Raw genomic sequence first — 18,730 nt, 5'->3', positions numbered from 1 at the left:
GCGGGAGCCAGAGAAGGGAACATGACAGGGTGACCTGGGCAGTGACTAAGTTGGTGTCCCTGCTGTGAGGGAGGAGCAGAGGCATGCAAAGACAGCGGCATTATAGTACCCCCACCCTGTGCCCCCTCTTCTTCAAGCCCGCAGGGCTGTGGTGTCTCTAATACTATTTGGTAATTATTTGTGAAAATATTTCTGGCTATTTTTTGGTGATCCAATTAGCTTGTGTAGGTATTGTATCGTTGTTCTAATTGGATAGTGCTGGATTGCACGCTTATATAGCTATTGTTATGTGGGATTTGTTCTTCCTATTATAGGTTTAAAGGGAACCTGTCACGTCCTAGTTGCTATTATCACTGCCCCCATAGTGTTGTTAGTGATGCAATGTGCAATGTGCAGTGAAGCTGTTTTCATGAAAATCGGTGGTAGTATAATGATGTTATAACGTTTTATATACTTTGTCATGCGTGGTCAATGTATCTTGCGGTCTCTGGCTGCTGTGGGCATAAAAGGGGACAAACTTATGGTGTGGCACCCATGCTCCCCTGACCTCAACCCCATTGAGAACCTCTGAAGCATCATCAAAAGGAGTGTCGATGATGGCGGGAGGCAGTTCACATCTAAGCAACAGCTCTGGGAGGGTATTCTGTCCTCATGCAAAACAATTGAAGCAGAAACCATCCAAAACCTGACAAATTCAATGGACGAGAGAGTTCAGAAGCTCCTTTCGAACAAGGGGTCCTATATGCAAATGTAACATCACCTAGAATAAAGTTTTGAGTTGAAAACTGTTTGATTTCAGTTTCTAATAACCTGCTAATGCTTATAATTTCAAAAACGACCATTTTTTTGTTCTTTATTAAAATGAAAAGGTTGAAAACTCTGCTGTGCATAATAATTTGGAACATGCATTTTGAGTGCAACTTGAGTATTTTTTTTTTTTTTAAATATACTGTTATCATAGGCAGTTTGTACAAAAACCTTTCAATTGTACTCTAATAGTTATTTGACTGGAAAATTACAATGACTGCAATTCATATAGGGAATTTGGGAAAATCTGAGAAAATATTATTTGCATAATAATTTGGAACACAGTGTAGATGTAAGAAAAGCAACAACTATTTTTACCACTGGGTTTACATTGCATTTTTGACTCTGCTGTGTTTACAGGTGAAACACTTTTCAAAAAAGTTTTTGATCTGTGACACCCCAATGCCAAAAACTGCAGTGTAAAACCACAGCAACTTGCTGTAAAAAAAAATAAAACAATTTATTTTTTTATGTGCTTAAAGGGTTTTTCAGAAAAAAGTTATCCCATATCTACGGAGCAGAAGAGCACATGCTCAACCTCTGTTGTATTCAATGTGCATGGTACTGCCAGAAATAGCCACAAACAGTGCTCGTCTTTCTGCAACAGTCCCATAGACAATGAATGGAGCCGAGGTATAGTGGGCTCACCCTCTGCTCCATTCAAGATGGGGTTGCTGAGCATCAAGCTTGGGATTGCTGAGGATCCCAACAGTTGGACAATCTGAGATCATAAAGTTATCCCATATCCTTTTTATTTGGGGTGGTCGGTAGAGGGGTAAAGAAGGGGGAGGGAGAGGAATAACCCTTTAATGCATTTATTGTGTACTTATTAAAAAAAATGTCCTGCAAAAGCGTAGTCTTATGCAGGGAGTGAAGGAAGATCCCACACATCACAGATTTTCCTCCTGTCCTGCAGCCGGACAGCTCCCCCACTGTCCCCGGGGGATCCAGAGTATGGGGTCACTGTAGAAAGATTAGTGATTTCATGTAAACAATAAATATATATGCCCTTATATAATGCACCACAAATGTAATACTACACACATGTTTTGCTATATTGTTATTGTCATCATTTTGCATCATAATATTATTGCCATCACCTAAACACATCACTCCCCCAGGACTATCACCATACCAGCCACACATCACTAATACACTACTCATGATGCACACATAAACCTATAACATGGAGCACACGTCACATGTAGTTACCTGCCTTCTTTTCCAAACTGTTGTTCTTGAGAACCATCAGGCTTCCTTGCTGCACTAAACCATGGGGTCCCAGTGAAGCCACACCTCCTTTGCATTAAGCCCCGCCCATCACATGATGTTCCTTACATCCTGGTCACTGTGCTTTATTTGACCCCTGTGCAGCTGAATACAGCCAGGTCCCCTGAGCCCCCTCTGCTTGCAGCATCTGCAGGGTTGAAGCAACAGTATCTGAAAAAATAAGCCTAGCACTGATTGGCTGATGCTCGGCCAACCAGCGCTAGGCTGCGCTTCTCACACACAGGCAGGGCAGTGAGCGATAACTGCACTGAGCAGCTGACAGCTCATCAGTGCACAGGGCAGTGCTGTGGAGCTTCTCTCTGCTGACTCCCCCAGTGATGGAGATGCACATATCAGCCAGCAGGGGGAGCCCCCGTTGTTATACTGTCTCTCCCTGTAAGGCTATATGTGCATGATGCATATTTGAAGCAGAAATGTCCTGAGCGTTTCTGCATCTTCTTGGCAGGAAAAATGCATGTGGATTTTCCACGCGTTTTTGACGCGTTTTGACACGTTTTTTGATGCGTTTTTTGAAGCATTTCTGTACATCAATGAATGCATTTTGGAGCTAAATGCAGTTATTTGGTGGGACAATGCTTAAACTTTGGATTACCATCAGAACTGGGGTGAGTATATTGGTTAATTTGAATGATTAAAGAATTTGTCTGTTGTATTTCAACAAAGTGTTTACTCTGTGTCTGTGTGTTTATTTAACTCTTTACTTTACTTTAATTAAGTTTGGTCATGAAAAGGTCTGATTGACACCTTGTCATAACTAAACAAAAGAGCTAGGTGTCATCTAGTCCCATTCACCCAATCTTCATTAGCATTTCTATTCAATTAATTTATGCGGCTGCTGTGAGCTACTATTTTTAGCCTGGGAAGGTGCCATTTGCAAACATAGTCCCTTGCCGTAATTAACATCTTGTGGCTGTTTCGTTAGCCACTACGTCCCCCCAATCAGCACTCAGCGATTTGGACGCAGCATATTTTTGTTGCGTCCAAAACGCGGTGTTCTAATGCCACACTTTTGTTGTCCTTAGATGTGAATCCCCACATATAATGACACTTCAGTCGCTCAAAATCTGCAGTGGAGACTAGCGAGTTCACTACAGAAATTGACTGTGGGTGAAATTGGGTACGTGGCCATGGTCAGGACCGCAGCATGTCAAATTCTCTTGCAGAGTCGCTAGTCTCCACAACAGAAATTTGACAACTAGAATGTATAGAATGCGGTAAATCCACATGGTTCAGTGAACACATGTGGATTTACCTGCGTTCAATAGAATGCATAGTTTTGGACGAAGCAAAAAATATAAGTCCAAAGTGCTGCAATGTCCGGATCCTGGGCACAGAGCTGAAAATTAAAAAAAAAAATGACATGGGCTCCCGCATTATTTTTATAACCAGCAGAGGGAAAGCCGGCCGCTGGGGTCTGATATTAGTAGCCAGGGAAGGGGCCATTAGCCAACAATATCAACCCACAGCTGTTTGTTTAGCCTTTATTGGCTAGATTACAGGGGGACCCCAGAAAAAAATTGATGTGGGGTCACACTATAAAATCAAACCAGGAAATGCTAAACTAGACAGCTGCGAGCTGATATTAATAGCCAGGGAAGGGGCCATGGATACTAGCCCCTCTGTGGCTATTATTATCACCCCTCAGCAGTCCCAAACATGGCGCATCCATAAGATGTGCCAAATCTGGTGCTTAGCTTCCGCTCTTCCCATTGCCCTGTAGCGGTGGCGAGTAGGGTGATGGGGTTGGGGCTCACGTCATCCTTGTATTGGCGGCTAGCGTGAAGCCCAGGTTAGTAATGGAGGGCGTCTGTAAGATGCCCCCATTACTAACCTCGTAGTAAAATGGTTGCCGCCTTTTCAATAAAAACATATTGAAGAATAAAGTATTTTAATGAAATAAAAAACACGTTTTTTAAAAAAAAATAAATAAAAATTATTGTATGCCTCCGCGAAGCCATCGATCTCCTGGAAAAAAACGTAAAATAGAAAACAACCATATCCCTCACCTGTCCGCCATCAATGACGCAGTCCACGTACCGCCAATGAGTGTCCCACGACGATCCATGTCACTTCTACAGCAGTGACATCAGCAACCCTGTCAGTGTACATTGCTGTGCAGGAGGTCTCTGGGGTTCCTCAGCTGAAGATCAGCTGATGAGCCCCGTGAGCTCTCACTGCCATCACCCTGGGAACTTTCTTCTGAAAGTCCCCAGGGTGCGGTCACGTGAGCAATCAGCTGATCGGTCACATGACCAATCAGCTGATAGCTGACGTCACCGCAGGTCCTGGCAGCTCAGTACACTGCGGGGAGCAAGCCCGCTCCTCGCAGTATACCGCCGGCTGCCGGGAGGAGAGGATCGCTGCCGGGGACCAGGAGAACACCAGGGGCCGCCGGACAGGTGAGTATGAGTTTTTTTGTTTTTTTTTACTTTGCTTTTTCTTTTTTTTACAGCGCGTGGTTGCTGGCTTGGCTGGGAAGACTACTGCTCCTCCCAGCCACGCCGCTCCCGCTGTTATCAGCGGGAGAGGCAATCGGGATGGGAGGAGTTGTAGTCCTCCTCTCCAACCCGGGTACCACCCGCACTGTCTTTCCGCCATGAATTCGCGGCCATTGACTTTAATTGAAACGCAGCAAATCCACATATACCTGCATGTTTGCTGCGTTTCAATGGACCTCAATGGGCGTGAATTCGCTGCGGGATCGCGCTAGAAATGGTCCTGCTGCGTTTTTGAACGCAATGCGAATCCGCAGCGGAAATTTTCGCATCATGTGCACAGCACATCCAGATTAGCATTGCCACACATGGCAGACCTATTAACAAGCGTTTTCGCAGTGTTTCCACGGTGGGAAAACTGTCGCGAAAACGCATCAAAAACACTGCGTGTGCTCATAGCCTAAGTCTGCAGCTGCTACTCCTGACTGCTCTGCTAAAGTACCGGCCCCTCTGAGAATTTTTAAACTGCCGCGATCATGGCAGAAGCGGCCCCGCCAGTGCCTCCCTGCCCTCTGCGCACAGGGCACATGCCCCGGCTGCCCCCCGGATATGCCCTTGCTCTTAGTCAAGTCATGTCTAAAACAATTTTTAAAGCCAAAGTGTCCTTTTAAAGTTACAAGTATAGCTATCTACATTGTCAGTCTCAGCAATAGTGATGATCAAATCAAACGCCAATCAGCATTTTAGAACCTACATACTGTTGAAATGTTTTCCATTTATATTGATGTTACGTACTTTAATTACTTTAGTTTGCATCATGTGTGCTTTTGCATTAAACATATTATTTTTACTTTGCATATTACTTACAGGTTGTCAAGCTCTTGAGCAATAAAAGATCACAGGCAGTAGGAATATTAATGTCCAGCCTTCATCTAGACATGAAAGATATTCAAAATGGTAAGCAAATGTTGCATTTCATTATTTTGCAATATTTAACAAACACAAGTGACCTAATTTCTAGGTATGAATCAATTTTGTTTAGCAAATTTAAATACTTTTCCAATTTATGTATGTCATGAAAATATTAAGAAAATATTAAGGATTTCTCTCTCCCCCTGAAACCTTTCATGCCCCCTCCTATCTACCATTTGTCAAAGGAAAAGAGCTGACAATCTATGGAGCTGTCTGTATGCAAATGGCAGTACAAGAAGCTCAATAGGCCATTCTACTTAACATACAAATGCAGTTCCTCTTAGCACCAACCTGTGATAAATGGACACCTTTGAGCATATGGGCCAGAGATTGAAAGACAGAGGATACAGCTCTTGGGCTTCAAAAGAACTCTGTCACACTCCAGACAATAGCAGGGTCACCCTCATTTGCAAATCCTTTTGGTTAACAGCAATCTTCAGTCTGGCTGGCACTGACGTGAAATATGGAATATCTGAAGTTCTATACTTCCGATAATAATGGGACCCATGTTTTTAGTGGCAGGGTCAGCTAAGGAGCAATATGGATAATTTTCCGTAGCTGTTTTTTTCCCCCGGGAAGCGGTAATACAAAAGTACAAAATAACAGACCGCAGCTATGTCATGTGTGGTCTCTAAAGAAAGGTAAATTCATCATGGAAAATATAGCGTCATTTGCAAGCTTCTGAGATCAACCAGCGATAAGTTATCCCAGAAGTTAGAGATTCTAATAAAACTATGAAGCCTGGAGCCCAGCCCATGTGAGGTCATCACAGGGGGTGTGTGGGCAGGTCTCCCCCTTGGGCTAAAAGACACATAAATGTCTTTCCAAATCAGACAATGTGATTTTCAGGGTTTGTTTTCTCATTTTGGCTCTCATAGTTGAGGTCTACCTAAGATGTCAATTAAAGGCCTCTCTCATCTTTTTAAGTGGGAGAACTTGCACAATTGGTGGCTGACTAAATACTTTTTTTCCTCACTGTATCAAATTCCAAAGTTTGTATAATGTAATTTAAAGCTAGGGAACCACAATTGGAAGGTATATATACACTGCTCAAAAAATAAAGGGAACACTCAAATAACACATCCTAGATCTGAATTAATGAAATATTCTCATTGAATACTTTGTTCTGTACAAAGTTGAATCACACAAAAATCATCAATGGAAATCAAATTTATTAACCAATGGAGGCCTGGATTTGAAGTCACCCCCAAAATTAAAGTGGAAAAACACACTACAGGCTGATCCAACTTTGATGTAATGTCCTTAAAACAAGCCAAAATGAGGCTCAGTATTATGTGCGGCCTCTACCTGCCTGTATGACCTCCCTTCAATGCCTGGGCATGCTGCTGATGAGGTTGCGGATGGTCTCCTGTGGAATCTCCTTCCAGACCTGGACTAAAGCATCCGCCAACTCCTGGACAGTCTGTGGTGCAACGTGACGTTTGTGGATGGAGCGAGACATGATGTCTCAGATGTGCTCAATCGGATTCAGGTCTGGGGAATGGGCGGGCCAGTCCATAGCTTCAAGGCCTTCATCTTGCAGGAACTGCTGACACACTCCAGTCACATGAGGTCTGGCATTGTCCTGCATTAGGAGGAACCCAGGGCCAAACGCACCAGCATATGGTCTCACAAGGGATCTGAGGATCTCAGCTCGGTACCTAATGGCAGTCAGGCTACCTATGGCGAGCACATGGAGGGCTGTGCGGCCCTCCAAAGAAATGCCACCCCACACCATTATTGACCCACTGCCAACCGGTCATGCTGAAGGATGTTGCAGGCAGCTGATTGCTCTCCTCGGCGTTTCCAGACTCTGTCACGTCTGTCACATGTGCTCAGTGTGAACCTGCTTTCATCTGTGAAGAGCACAGGGCACCAGTGGCGACTTTGCCTTACCTGGTGTTCTGTTGCAAATGCCAAGCGTCCTGCACGGTGTTGGGCTGTGAGCACAACCCCCATCTGTGGACGTCGGGCCCTCATACCACCCTCATGGAGTCGGTTTCTAATGCAGACACATGCACTTTTGTGGCCTGCTGGAGGTCATTTTGCAGGGCTCTGGCAGTGCACCTCCTGTTCCTCCTTGCACAAAGGCGGAGGTAGCGGTCCTGCTGCTGGGTTGTTGCCCTCCTACTGCCCGTCCATGTCTCCTGGTGTACTGGACTGTCTCCTGGTAGCGCCTCCAGCCTCTGGACACTACGCTGACAGACACAGCAAACCTTCTTGCCACAGCTCGCATTGATGTGCCATCCTGGATGAGCTGCACTACCTGAGCAACTTCTGTGGGTTGTAGAGTCCGTCACATGCTACCACGAGTGTGAAAGCACAACCAACATTCAAAAGAGACCAAAACATCAGCCAAAAGCATTGGTACTGAGATGTGGTCTGTGGTCCCCACCTGCAGAACCACTCCTTTATTGAGTGTCTTGATAATTGCCAATAATTTCCATCTATTGTCTATTCCATTTGCACAACAGCATGTGAAATTGATTGTCAATCATTGCTGCTTCCTAAGTGGACAGTTTGATTTCACAGAAGTTTGATTTACTTGGAGTTATATTTTGTTGTTTAAGTGTTCCCTTTATTTTTTTGAGCAGTGTATATATATATTTGTCAATAAGAAAAGTGGTGAATCTCAGGAAAAGGGAAGAGATTAAAAGAAGTTGTCCACTAATTTCACATTGATGCCCTATCCGCATGTGGCACCCCGCCGATCAGTGGTTATCGGAGGCGGCCGGAAGTGCTTACCTGCGGTGCTTGGACGTCCATCTGTAGTGGCCGCCGCGGGGTATTGCACATTCGCCTCCTATTCAATTGAATGGGAGGCGGATGTGCAGTAACAAGCGCTGGCCACTACAACTTGATGGACAAGCACCGCAGGTAAGGACTTCCAGCCTGCGGCTTCCGCTACCGATAACAGCTGATCAATGGGAGTGCCGCTTGCGGGACCCCGGGCCAATCATACATTGATGCCCCATCCTACGGATAGGGTATCTGTGTTAAAATAGTGGACAACTTCTTTAAGTAGTAGCAGTCACTGTGGACCACATAAAATCACCCTGATGAATAATGGATCCCACGAATGCCTGAAAGGGCAGTGCAATGGCTCACCACCATACACCCAACGTGCATTTCACAAATGCTTCGTCAGCCCTGAATTCTTATAGTACCACACACTATGTCCCCTAAAAATATCATTACCAATGTCACCTGTAAATAATGGCACCACACACTGTGGCTTCTGAATGCAATAATGCCAAATGAAGCCAGGTGGTCCAAAATAAATAATCTACGCTGAGTCCCTCAAATGAATAGCTCCACACATTGTGCCACCCTGGATTACATCACTGCTATGTGTAGCAGAAATCATGATCTCTTATGAACGCTGGCCACTTGCTGGCATTCATAGCAGATTGACAATAACAGGCACGGGGGTCTTCTGCAGATCCCCGGCTGTTATGACACCCCATCGGCGCCCAGCGATCACTAGACAGGGCGGGACTTGTGACCCGCTTCCGGCGCATGTTAAATGCCGCTGTCAGTGATTGACAGCAGCATTTAACTTACTGGTTAACAGCCACGGGTTGATCTCGGATCTACCACAGCTGTTAGAGGCCCATGACAGCTGATCAGATCAGCTCTCGTGTGCAGGGAAGATGTGGGCTTAGCTTCGAAGCCCGCATCAAAGGCATGGACATGGACGACAGCTATGTACCTATACATCCAAGGTCATAAAGGGGTTAACAGTGCGTGAAACCTCTATTCATGGTGGTCAATCTCTTGCAGCGTGCCAGCTCTGTAGTAGGAAAATAAGCTGTGGATGTCCCAGCACAAATTAAATAGGATCTTTTTTTTTTTTTTTTTTTAATATATAGTTTTTATTAATATTTTCAAAAAGGAACATAGCATACCAAATCAAGGTAATAATCAAATACCTGTTCGCAGACAGGGTATAAAGTGATGATTTTCACTTGTTTGATTGGTAAAGCAAAGCAATGTAAATAATATAAACAATATAAAAACTTAATAACATTGTAACTTACATCAGTTTAATCAGTATGTAATCCAGTTGATACTCTGAATTATTTAAGCCATCTTGTTAGATTAGACCACCTTTATTAGTATTATAGACCATTACCAAATGATCCCTTCATCCCTCTCTCTCTCCCTCCCTTAATTTAGGCGTAGTGGTCCTAGGTTATCCTTAAGATCTTCCAGAATGTACCACGCTGTGGAAGTGAAGGGTTCCACCATTTTCCTTTTTTCATCTAACGAGCAGCAATTTACAATAAACTGCTTCCATTTCGGAAGAAATTTGCCAGCCTGCGTCTCCTTATTGCTAAGGGCGTCCTGTTGCTCCATTCCCATAAAATGTTTCATTTGAGCTGTCAGCTCTTCAATGGGGGGGGGGGGGTTCTAGCCAATATTTAAGTAATTTTTTTTTTGCCAGGATAAGTACGGTGTGGCCCCTCTTCCCCTCAGGGTTCCCTGTGCTGTTCCAAAAATGTAACAAGGCTAGATAGGGGGAGAGAGTATACCCCGGACCCCAAATGGTGTTGATCATATTTAATACTTGTCCCCAATATGAAACTGAGGCCGGGCATGACCATAGGCCGTGCATGAGGTCGGAGAGTGGAAGGTGGCATTTAGGGCGAGCTGTTAGCCTGTTTGACAGCGGGTCTTTTTTAGGCATGTTAAATGCATAGATGGCACCATGTACGATTTTATATTGCGTTTCTCTCCAAGCTTCGTTTGTAATGTGTTTTCTTAGTAAATTCCAGCCTGTCCTGATCTTATCCGAGATCTCCACATCTTTCATCTGTTGTCTCTCATATTTGAAGAAAGTATCTGGGTGAACTCCCAGTAGATTAGATCTCATTACAGAATAAAGGACAGATATCGAAGGGGTACCCATTGGAGACAACAGAATGACATCCAATTCATTTTGAGAGACTTCAAAGGTCACATCTTTTAAATTGGCCATAATAGATAGTTTGATTTGTTCATATTGGAAATAATGTTGGGGAGGTAGATTGTGTCTGTCCAAAAACTCGGTACATGTCATCCATCTCTGCTCTGTTGAGTGGAGAAGATGAGATACGTTGTCTACACCTGCCTGCCGCCATTTCAGAAATAGTTTATTTTCATTACCCTGGAGGAATTCTGGGTTTTGCCATATCGGAGGGGATTTTGAAATCCTGAAAGAAAGGCCGTATTTTTTCCCGACTGCCTTCCAAATGGTAATACTGTCCCTAAGGATTGTTGACTTTTTAACTGCCAAGGTAAGGGAGGTGAAACAAGAGTGAAGGAGGGCAACCAAGTCAAGGGGGTATGCATAGTCGGCTTCCAACGTGTAGTCAGAATACGTATGTCTCTTATGAAACCAGTCTATTATATACCGGAAAAGGCAAGCAAGATTATAATTTCTGATGCTTGGGAAATGAATGCCTCGTCGTCTTTGAAAGACATAAGTTTACTCATACTAATCCTGGGCTGTTTTCCTTTCCAAATAAAGTGACTATAGGCTCTATTGAGTATAGTTACGTCCGTGTGTTTCAGGAGTAAAGGTAAGGTTTGTAGTTGATACATAATCCTGGCTGTACTGATCATTTTTACTAGATGTGCCCTACCCATAAAAGATAGGGGCAAATCATGCCATGATTTTAATTGGTTGATGATTTTTTTTATAAGAGGAGGGTAGTTTAAGGTGTATAGAGATGAAGGTAAATGGCCTATTTTAATTCCCAGGTAGGTGAAATGCGAGGGTGCTAAGGGTATACCATCTAAGGACCCAACTGGGCAGAGTTTTATTCCCTTTTCGGTTAATGGGAGTATTTCACATTTTTTTTACATTGATTTTAAATCCTAAATAAGAACCAAAATTTTTAAGTAAGTCTAACACTATAGGCAAATGTTGAGTGGGGTCAGACATAAATAGAATGACATCGTCTGCTAAAAAAGCCCCCTGAATTGATTTCCTAGTAAACTGAATACCTGTGAAAGTGCTTGGATCAGACAAGATGCAGACTAAGGGTTCCAAAGCTAAGTTAAAGAGTAGGGGGGACAATGGACAACCTTGCCTGGTTCCTTTCTCAAGGGGGAATAGAGTGGACAGGAAACCCGGGGTGTATACCTGAGCCCTTGGAGATGAATATAGATTACGAATATAGTTAAAAAAGGGGCCTGCTAGTGACATTTTTGTTAAGACCGTATACAACCACTCCCAGTTTATATTATCAAAGGCTTTTTCCGCGTCCAAGGAAACAATAGATATTGTTAAGTGAGCCAATCTACCCTCGCTATCTGTTTGTTGGCTGATAATCTGATGTGAGAGGTGTTTATTAATAAGAATTAGGACCCCAGACTTTCTATTTACTAAGGAGGAACCATAGACGGCGCCCACCCACAATTTCTTTATCCAAGGGAAATCTGTCTATGGAAGATGTGTCTCCTGAAGGAGGGCTATGTCGGGTTTTAGGCGTTTTAGATGTCTGTGGATTTTCATACTTTTTTGAGGAGATCTCAAACCCTTAATGTTTCAGGACACAATATACATAGTTAGAAGTAATATGGTTAAATCGAATTGGTAAGGTACTTATTCTAAAATGATGGCATTGATGATAGTGAAGGCATTCAACTGGAATAAAGAAATAGAAATCATTTTTAACATTATATACCAAAATTGAACAGCAAACATTGAAAACAATAGAACATATTAGTCCTAGCATCAGCTGAGGCATTTCATCCTAGCTCGCTAGAAAAGACCTTTCCTCTGGGCTTCACCTCTGCCCGACCATGTGTATAAGATTTTCGTTAAAATCTCCCCTGTTTTGATATTTTAATTTTTTGCTTTTCCCCTCATTTACTCCCATTTCCATTTCTCCTCCTCCAATTAGTAGAAATTTGTCAATATCTGTACTAAGAGTACAAGAAGAGAGAGGGTGGGCGGGAGTAGCATTTTCCAACTGGCTTCTCACATCAAGGCGTCCCATATGTAAATAGGATAGTTTCCTGATTAATTAACATTTTTTGGTCACGTTTTTGTTAGATCTCCGTTCATTTTTACCCGCTCTGCTTACGGATCTCTCTGGGGTTCTTGAATAAGAAGACTTGTCAGCTTGAGGGATCTGTTCCGGACAGAACCCTGGGCACAGTAGGTTATTGACAAAAGTTTCGGCTTTGTCCGGAGATATGAATTCGCGAAAGGAGCCATTTGAGTCTTTCAAACGTAGAGTAGCTGGGTAGCGGAGTTGAAAACAGACCTTTTCCTTATGGAGTCTAGTTCAGATGGAGCTGAATGCCTTACGTTTTCTGGTCACATCCATAGAGTAATCCTCAAAAAGTACGATTTTATGACCCTGAATGGCCAGCAGGTGATTGAGTTGTTTATAAGCTCGTATAATATCTGCTTTGTCGTTGATATCGGGGAATTTCATGATGACCTGTCTAGGTCTGGATGTATCCCGTTTTTCGGATATTGAGGGTGGGGGGGCCAATCCTGTGTACTCTTTCCACCTTTTTGCCCTCAGGTAATTTTAGAGCCTTTGGAATATCGTTTTCACATAATGGCTTCAGTATATTTTGAAAAAATGATTCTGGTAGTCCTACCAAACATAAGTTGCTCCAATGGGAGCGATTCTCTAGGTCGTCTATAAGGTCTCTCAGGATCATGTTTTCACGAGCAATAGCAGTCATTTTTGCCTGGTCCTCCTTTGAATCATCCTCAATGGTCGCTACCCGTGACTCTAAATCTGTCAGCTGTTTGACTTGTTCATCTTGCCTAACCTGTAGGTCCATCAGGGCTCAGTTAAGCGTAGATTGAATTATGGATTTGATTTCCGGTAACAATTTAGCCGTGACCTCAGCTGTTTCCCCTTTCTTTGCAATAGAGGCGCGGGGTGGTCTAAGGAAGTAGCGTGACTCCTCGTCACCCTCTATTTGGGAAGCTGTTCCTCTTGATCAAGAGTAGGGCTCATCTTGGTAGGATTAGAAATGTCAATATGGCAAGAAGAGGTGGGCTGTTTTTACCCACTACGAAGGAGATAGCGGTCCATATAAACAAATGATATTTTTTAAAGATAGCCTACAGCTTGTTAGTCACAAAGACCATGAGGATTTTGAATTCGGGGATCAAGTGGCTGGATGAGATATAAAGGGGAACATAAGCGGTAAATTAAGATTCACATGGTCGGCGCTTGAACCGGAAGACTCACAGATTCATAATTAGCGAGTTGTTCTTACTTCATGTTTCGCTACTGTCCACTTATAAATTTTTTGCAATACCGGGACTGGGAATTAGAAGGCTGCAGTAATAGATTTTGGATGCAGTATCAGGTTACGATTGACTTTGGTGTTGTTCTATATATATCCACAAGATGTCGCCAGAGACTTTGTGGTGGTGACGTTAGAAAGCCTCTGAGTAGCTTACACAAAAAAACAAAGAAGTCCCAATATGGCAGTATTAATTTAATTTAGCGGTGGAGGTTAATGTCTCAAAGAGTAAATTATTTGAGTTAGGATTATTATCCAAAGAGTAGGGCTATTATAGCCGAGGAGAAGGGGTCTCCAAACAGCACAATTACATGTATTTTGTTTTGTATAGCTCTTGGAAGCTACATAGTTACATAGTTAGTAAAGCCGAATAAAGACTTGCGTCCATCAAGTTCGACCTGTTAGTTCTGTAATTGCTAAAGTTGATCCAGAGGAGGGCAAAAACCCCAAATGATTTAGCCAATCTTCACCTGAGGAAAAATTCCCTCCCGACTCTGAAACCAGCAGTCAGAATAAATCCCTGTATCAACCTACTATTTTATTTTATTTTTAAGTATACGCTGAAATCTGCCTGGTATCTAGAAATGCATCCAGTCCCCGCTTGAACTGGTTTAGTGAATCCGACATTACCGTCTCCTCACTCAGTGAATTCCATATTCTCACTGCTCTTACCGTAAAGAACCCCTTCCTATGCTGGTGCTGAAACCTTTTCTCTTCCAGTCTTAGTGAGTGCCCTCTTGTTACCGTAATATCCCTCCTTTTGAACAAATCCCGGGCAAGGTCTCTATACTGTCCCCTAACATATTTGTACACATTTATTATGTCCCCCCTCAACCTTCTCTTTTCCAGGCTGAATAGTCCTAGTTTTGCCAACCTCTCTGGGTATTGCAGTCCCTCCATTCCCTTTATTAATTTTGTTGCCCTCCTTTGTACCTTTTCAAGCTCATTTATATCCTTTCTATATATTGGGGCCCATAATTGAGCACAGTATTCCAAGTGTGGTCCGACCAGTGCTTTGTACAGTGGAAGAACAATGTTCTCATCCTTTGCAGCTATACCTCTTCTGATACATCCCATTACCCTGTTTGCCCTTACAGCAGCGGCCTGACTTTGGGCACTCCAATTTAGTTTGCTATCAATCAAGATGACTAAGTCCTTCTCCATCTCTGAATTCCCCAGTGATTTCCCATTCAGTGAGTACTGGTGACTTCCATTTTTCCTTCCCATATGTATGACCTTACATTTCTCCTCATTAAACCTCATTTGCCATTTAATGCTCCACCTACCCAGCTTATCCAAATCCCTCTGTAGGTCTGCACTGTCCTCTTTTGTATTAATTGTTTTACATAACTTTGTGTCATCTGCAAATATTGATATTTTACTATTTATCCTGTTGACTATGTCGTTAATAAAGATATTAAATAACATTGGGCCTAGTACAGACCCCTGTGGTACCCCACTAGTGACGCTTACCCAATCTGAGTATATTCCATTTATACCACCCTCTGCCTTCTATCCTTTAGCCAGTTAGCTACCCACTTGCAGACATTTTCCCCCAGCCCCATCATTCTCATTTTGTATACCAACCTATTATGTGGCACGCTATCGAACGCTTTTGAGAAGTCGAGATACACGACATCCACTGGTTCCCCCTGATCTACTCGAGAGCTAACCTCCTCGTAGAAGTCAATCAGGTTTGTTTGGCAGGAGCGATTCTTCATGAATCCATGTTGGTTCGGGGTTAATAGATTATTAGCATCAAGATGCTCCACGATTGCCTCATTAATAAAGCCTTCAAAAATTTTGCCCACAACAAGCTGTCAGAGGGGGGTGATCTTAGATTGAAGCATGGGCCAACTGTTGTGTGTGAATCAAGAGGGCTGTTAAGCGACCTCCGTTTGGGCCCTTATGGTAGGAGATTGTTCTACCTCCTGCTTCTTACCCTCTCAACATGGTGGAGGTTCTTGCAGTGGGAGAAGTCCCTCAGCGCCACATCCCGGGAAGTTCCCTGAGCGCTGCCAGCCCTGCTCTCCTCACCGCACCCGCGATCTTCCTCCCGCGATACTCCGGTGGGCTCCAATTGCCACCTGAGGGACCACCGGCCCAGGCTTGGGTCTGGTAAGTGCGATCCCCAAGCCATGCACTGCTTTGTTGCGTGCCCGGGTCTCCTCTCACCTCTGCCCCCACCACAGGATCACACAGGTTTGCTCCGGTATCCCGGACTGCAACGCTCCCCTCCGGACACCTTCTTTCGCTCTTCCTGCCGGGTAGAGACCGGGTATGTTCGGCTTCCAGGCCCCCTCACACTGGCACCTGCCGTTCTCTCCGGGGCTCTTTTGGGCCACACCCCACGCCTGCAGGGAAGGCCGTGGTTTCAAACGTCGGTATAGGCCCGATCTCCAAATCCGACTCCGCAGCTCCGGAAGCCGCTCCGTGGGAAGCCCCCCAGTCCTGGGATGTCTCTAGTAGTTTTTAGGCAGTGTTAAAGTACTTTAATAGGTAAAATTCTGTCTGGATTCATTCAGGGAGCTCTTCACCAGCCCAGCACCTCCTAAGTGTGAAATGGTGCCAGCTGCAGTAACTGTATAATATACCAAAAGAAAGAAGCACTCAGTAAGGGCCAAGATACATAAAACAATGAAAACATTGGATCTAAACTGTATTATTACTCAGCAAAATGTACTTACAAAAAACGAAGGTTCTTAGCGCATATATTGGCCAATTCATGTGTGCCCATCAATCGCTTCAAGGTGACCTCCCTCTGATGGTTGCTGCTCTACCCTACATGTCACTTTTGGGCTACAAGCCTATAACTAAGCAGACAAATACATCTCTCAGAGAGACATGTTTGTCTGTTTAGTTGTAGAGAGAGACATCAGAGAGACATGTGTGTCCGTTTTTAGTTGTAAGCTTGCAGCCAAAAGTGGCAGGTAGGGATAGAGCAGTAACCATCAGAGGGAGGTCACCTCCCTCCGAGTTCATTCATCTGAATTGCGTCACTTGGAGATTTAAATGGAAACCCTGATGTCAGCGCTCAGCGTAGAGCACAGGATAAATGGGAACATTTTACATAAAATTTTGGATCACAAAAAAAGCTTTGACTCAATCCACAAAACAGCTCCCACTCAGGTCCGTCATCTTTTAGCGGAAATATAGGGGCTTCCACGTTACTAGTAGCTCAAAGGCTCTGGAAAAGCGAAATGGCCCTTGCCCCCCAAGTAAATTCAGCAAATTCTGAGCTCCCAAATCCAAATGGCCACTCACAGTGTGCCTAAACCACAGTTAGCGTCCACATGTTTGGCATTTCTGTAGCGATGAGAGCCTGCCTAATTTACGGGTGCATGTCTCCAGAAGCACGAGCTGGTCACAACGTACTGGTCACTGCAACGTACTGGCCACTGCCAAAAGAAGAATGTAGTGGGCACCACAGTATATAAATATGAGTATTAAGGGGTGCAACAGTGGCCACGCAAAAAAGAGGCACAGAAATAAGGAGAGAAAAGCTTGCACAGCATATAATGCACACCCAGAACAATAATAATTAGTAAAGAGATAACTTTATTAAATTTATGCAAAAATACTTCATCAAAATTTAAAAACAAGAGCCTGTAAAAACAGCAAAAGCTGGACAGAAAATCCCCAGGGTGCTATTATACAGAAAGATAATAAGGATAATCTGTATTAAATTATGCACCCTATGAAAAAGTGGGATCACACTACAATGATATAAATATATATGTGCAAAATGGACAATGAAATTTTGTCCAGACAAAATGGCATACAGGGTTGATAACAATAAATGATCAGATATGAAATGTATACCGTCTATAAAATATCAAATCAAATGCAAAAAGATTCAAGTATAACACCATATAGATACTGTACATCACTGTTTCCACATAATATATACCCTGTATACCAAAGAGATTGTCAAGTAGTGGCAATAACAGTGATGAAAGGCACCAGGGGAAACGTAATTAGTTAGGTAAAATACCTTAAAGTGATCACATCACAATATAATAATGAATCCCATAGTTGCCAATCACCAAAATTTATAGAGCCATGGATCAAACATATAATAAATGCACATATGAAGGATCAGATAAATACAGAAACCATGTTCCCAATTGCAGAGCTCAAACCCTCATCGTGTCGCTAACACTTAGCTTTGTTAGGGGTCAGTTAGATGTGAATCCAATCAGGTCTATATAGAAGATGGTAAGTGCACTTACATAAAAAAAAGTCATACCAAAATCCTCTGCACCAATAGGGAGACCGCACACGAGGATTGCGCATGCGCAGAGCCTGTGGACCATAAATGTCAGCAGTATGTGCGGCGTCCGCTGCACCAATAAGTAGACCACGCAAGAATAAGGATCGCGCATGCGCAAAAGCCTGTGGACCAGAAGTGAATAGATTTGCATTCCAAAGTAAGTAGAATGGGTGGGGATGCGTTACACCTACCGGAAATGACAACACGGGTATGCACAAAAAGTCAGGAAGCAGAAAGAGAGGCAAGGAACACAATCCCCCAGCAACAAGGGAGATACAAAGTTCCTTCAATCTCAAAGACAAATAATGAGAATACATCCCAGCATGATCAAGGGATATTCACATTGATGATAAGACAAGAAGATTGAACAACAAAAATACAAATGACAGATGAAAATAAAGAAAAAAATATGAGAAAAAGAAAGCAAAGAGAAAATGAATATAAAAATGAAAAAATAAATAAACAATGAATAATAAGAGAATCAAAATGGAAATATAAAAATAATACACAAACCAACAATGTAACAGAAAAAGAACAAGGAGGGAAAGAGGGGGAAACATCATGGGAAAGTGACAAACTGACAACACATAGAATGGGTAAACAAAAAAAGGGAAAAAGTAAGGATAATTGTTGGAAAAGGCGGGGGGATGGCTAGTCGCCAGTCCAATAATTGGAACGGAGAGTA

General features: G+C 43.3%; 1 protein-coding gene across 5 annotated transcripts in view; it reads left to right on the top strand.

Moving 5' to 3' along the window:
- FMN2 (formin 2) overlaps positions 1 to 18,730 on the top strand; it is an 872,215-nt gene that overhangs the window by 263,920 nt on the left and 589,565 nt on the right. For all 5 annotated transcript variants that reach the window (XR_012318036.1, XR_012318035.1, XR_012318037.1 and 2 more), the window contains exon 7: positions 5,402 to 5,489. Coding sequence is in view for 2 of the 5 variants with exons in the window: in XM_073671454.1 (XP_073527555.1) it covers positions 5,402 to 5,489 (88 nt within the window). In the remaining 3 variants the exon portion in view is untranslated. The remainder of the gene's footprint in view (positions 1 to 5,401; positions 5,490 to 18,730) is intronic.

This window comes from Phyllobates terribilis, unplaced genomic scaffold (genome assembly GCF_046119375.1).
Source record: "Phyllobates terribilis strain yellow unplaced genomic scaffold, ASM4611937v1 Scaffold_3__8_contigs__length_932513732, whole genome shotgun sequence".
NCBI lineage: Eukaryota > Metazoa > Chordata > Amphibia > Anura > Dendrobatidae > Phyllobates > Phyllobates terribilis.
The sequence above is the reverse complement of the archived record's forward strand: the minus strand, read 5'-3'. Positions and strand labels throughout refer to the sequence as shown.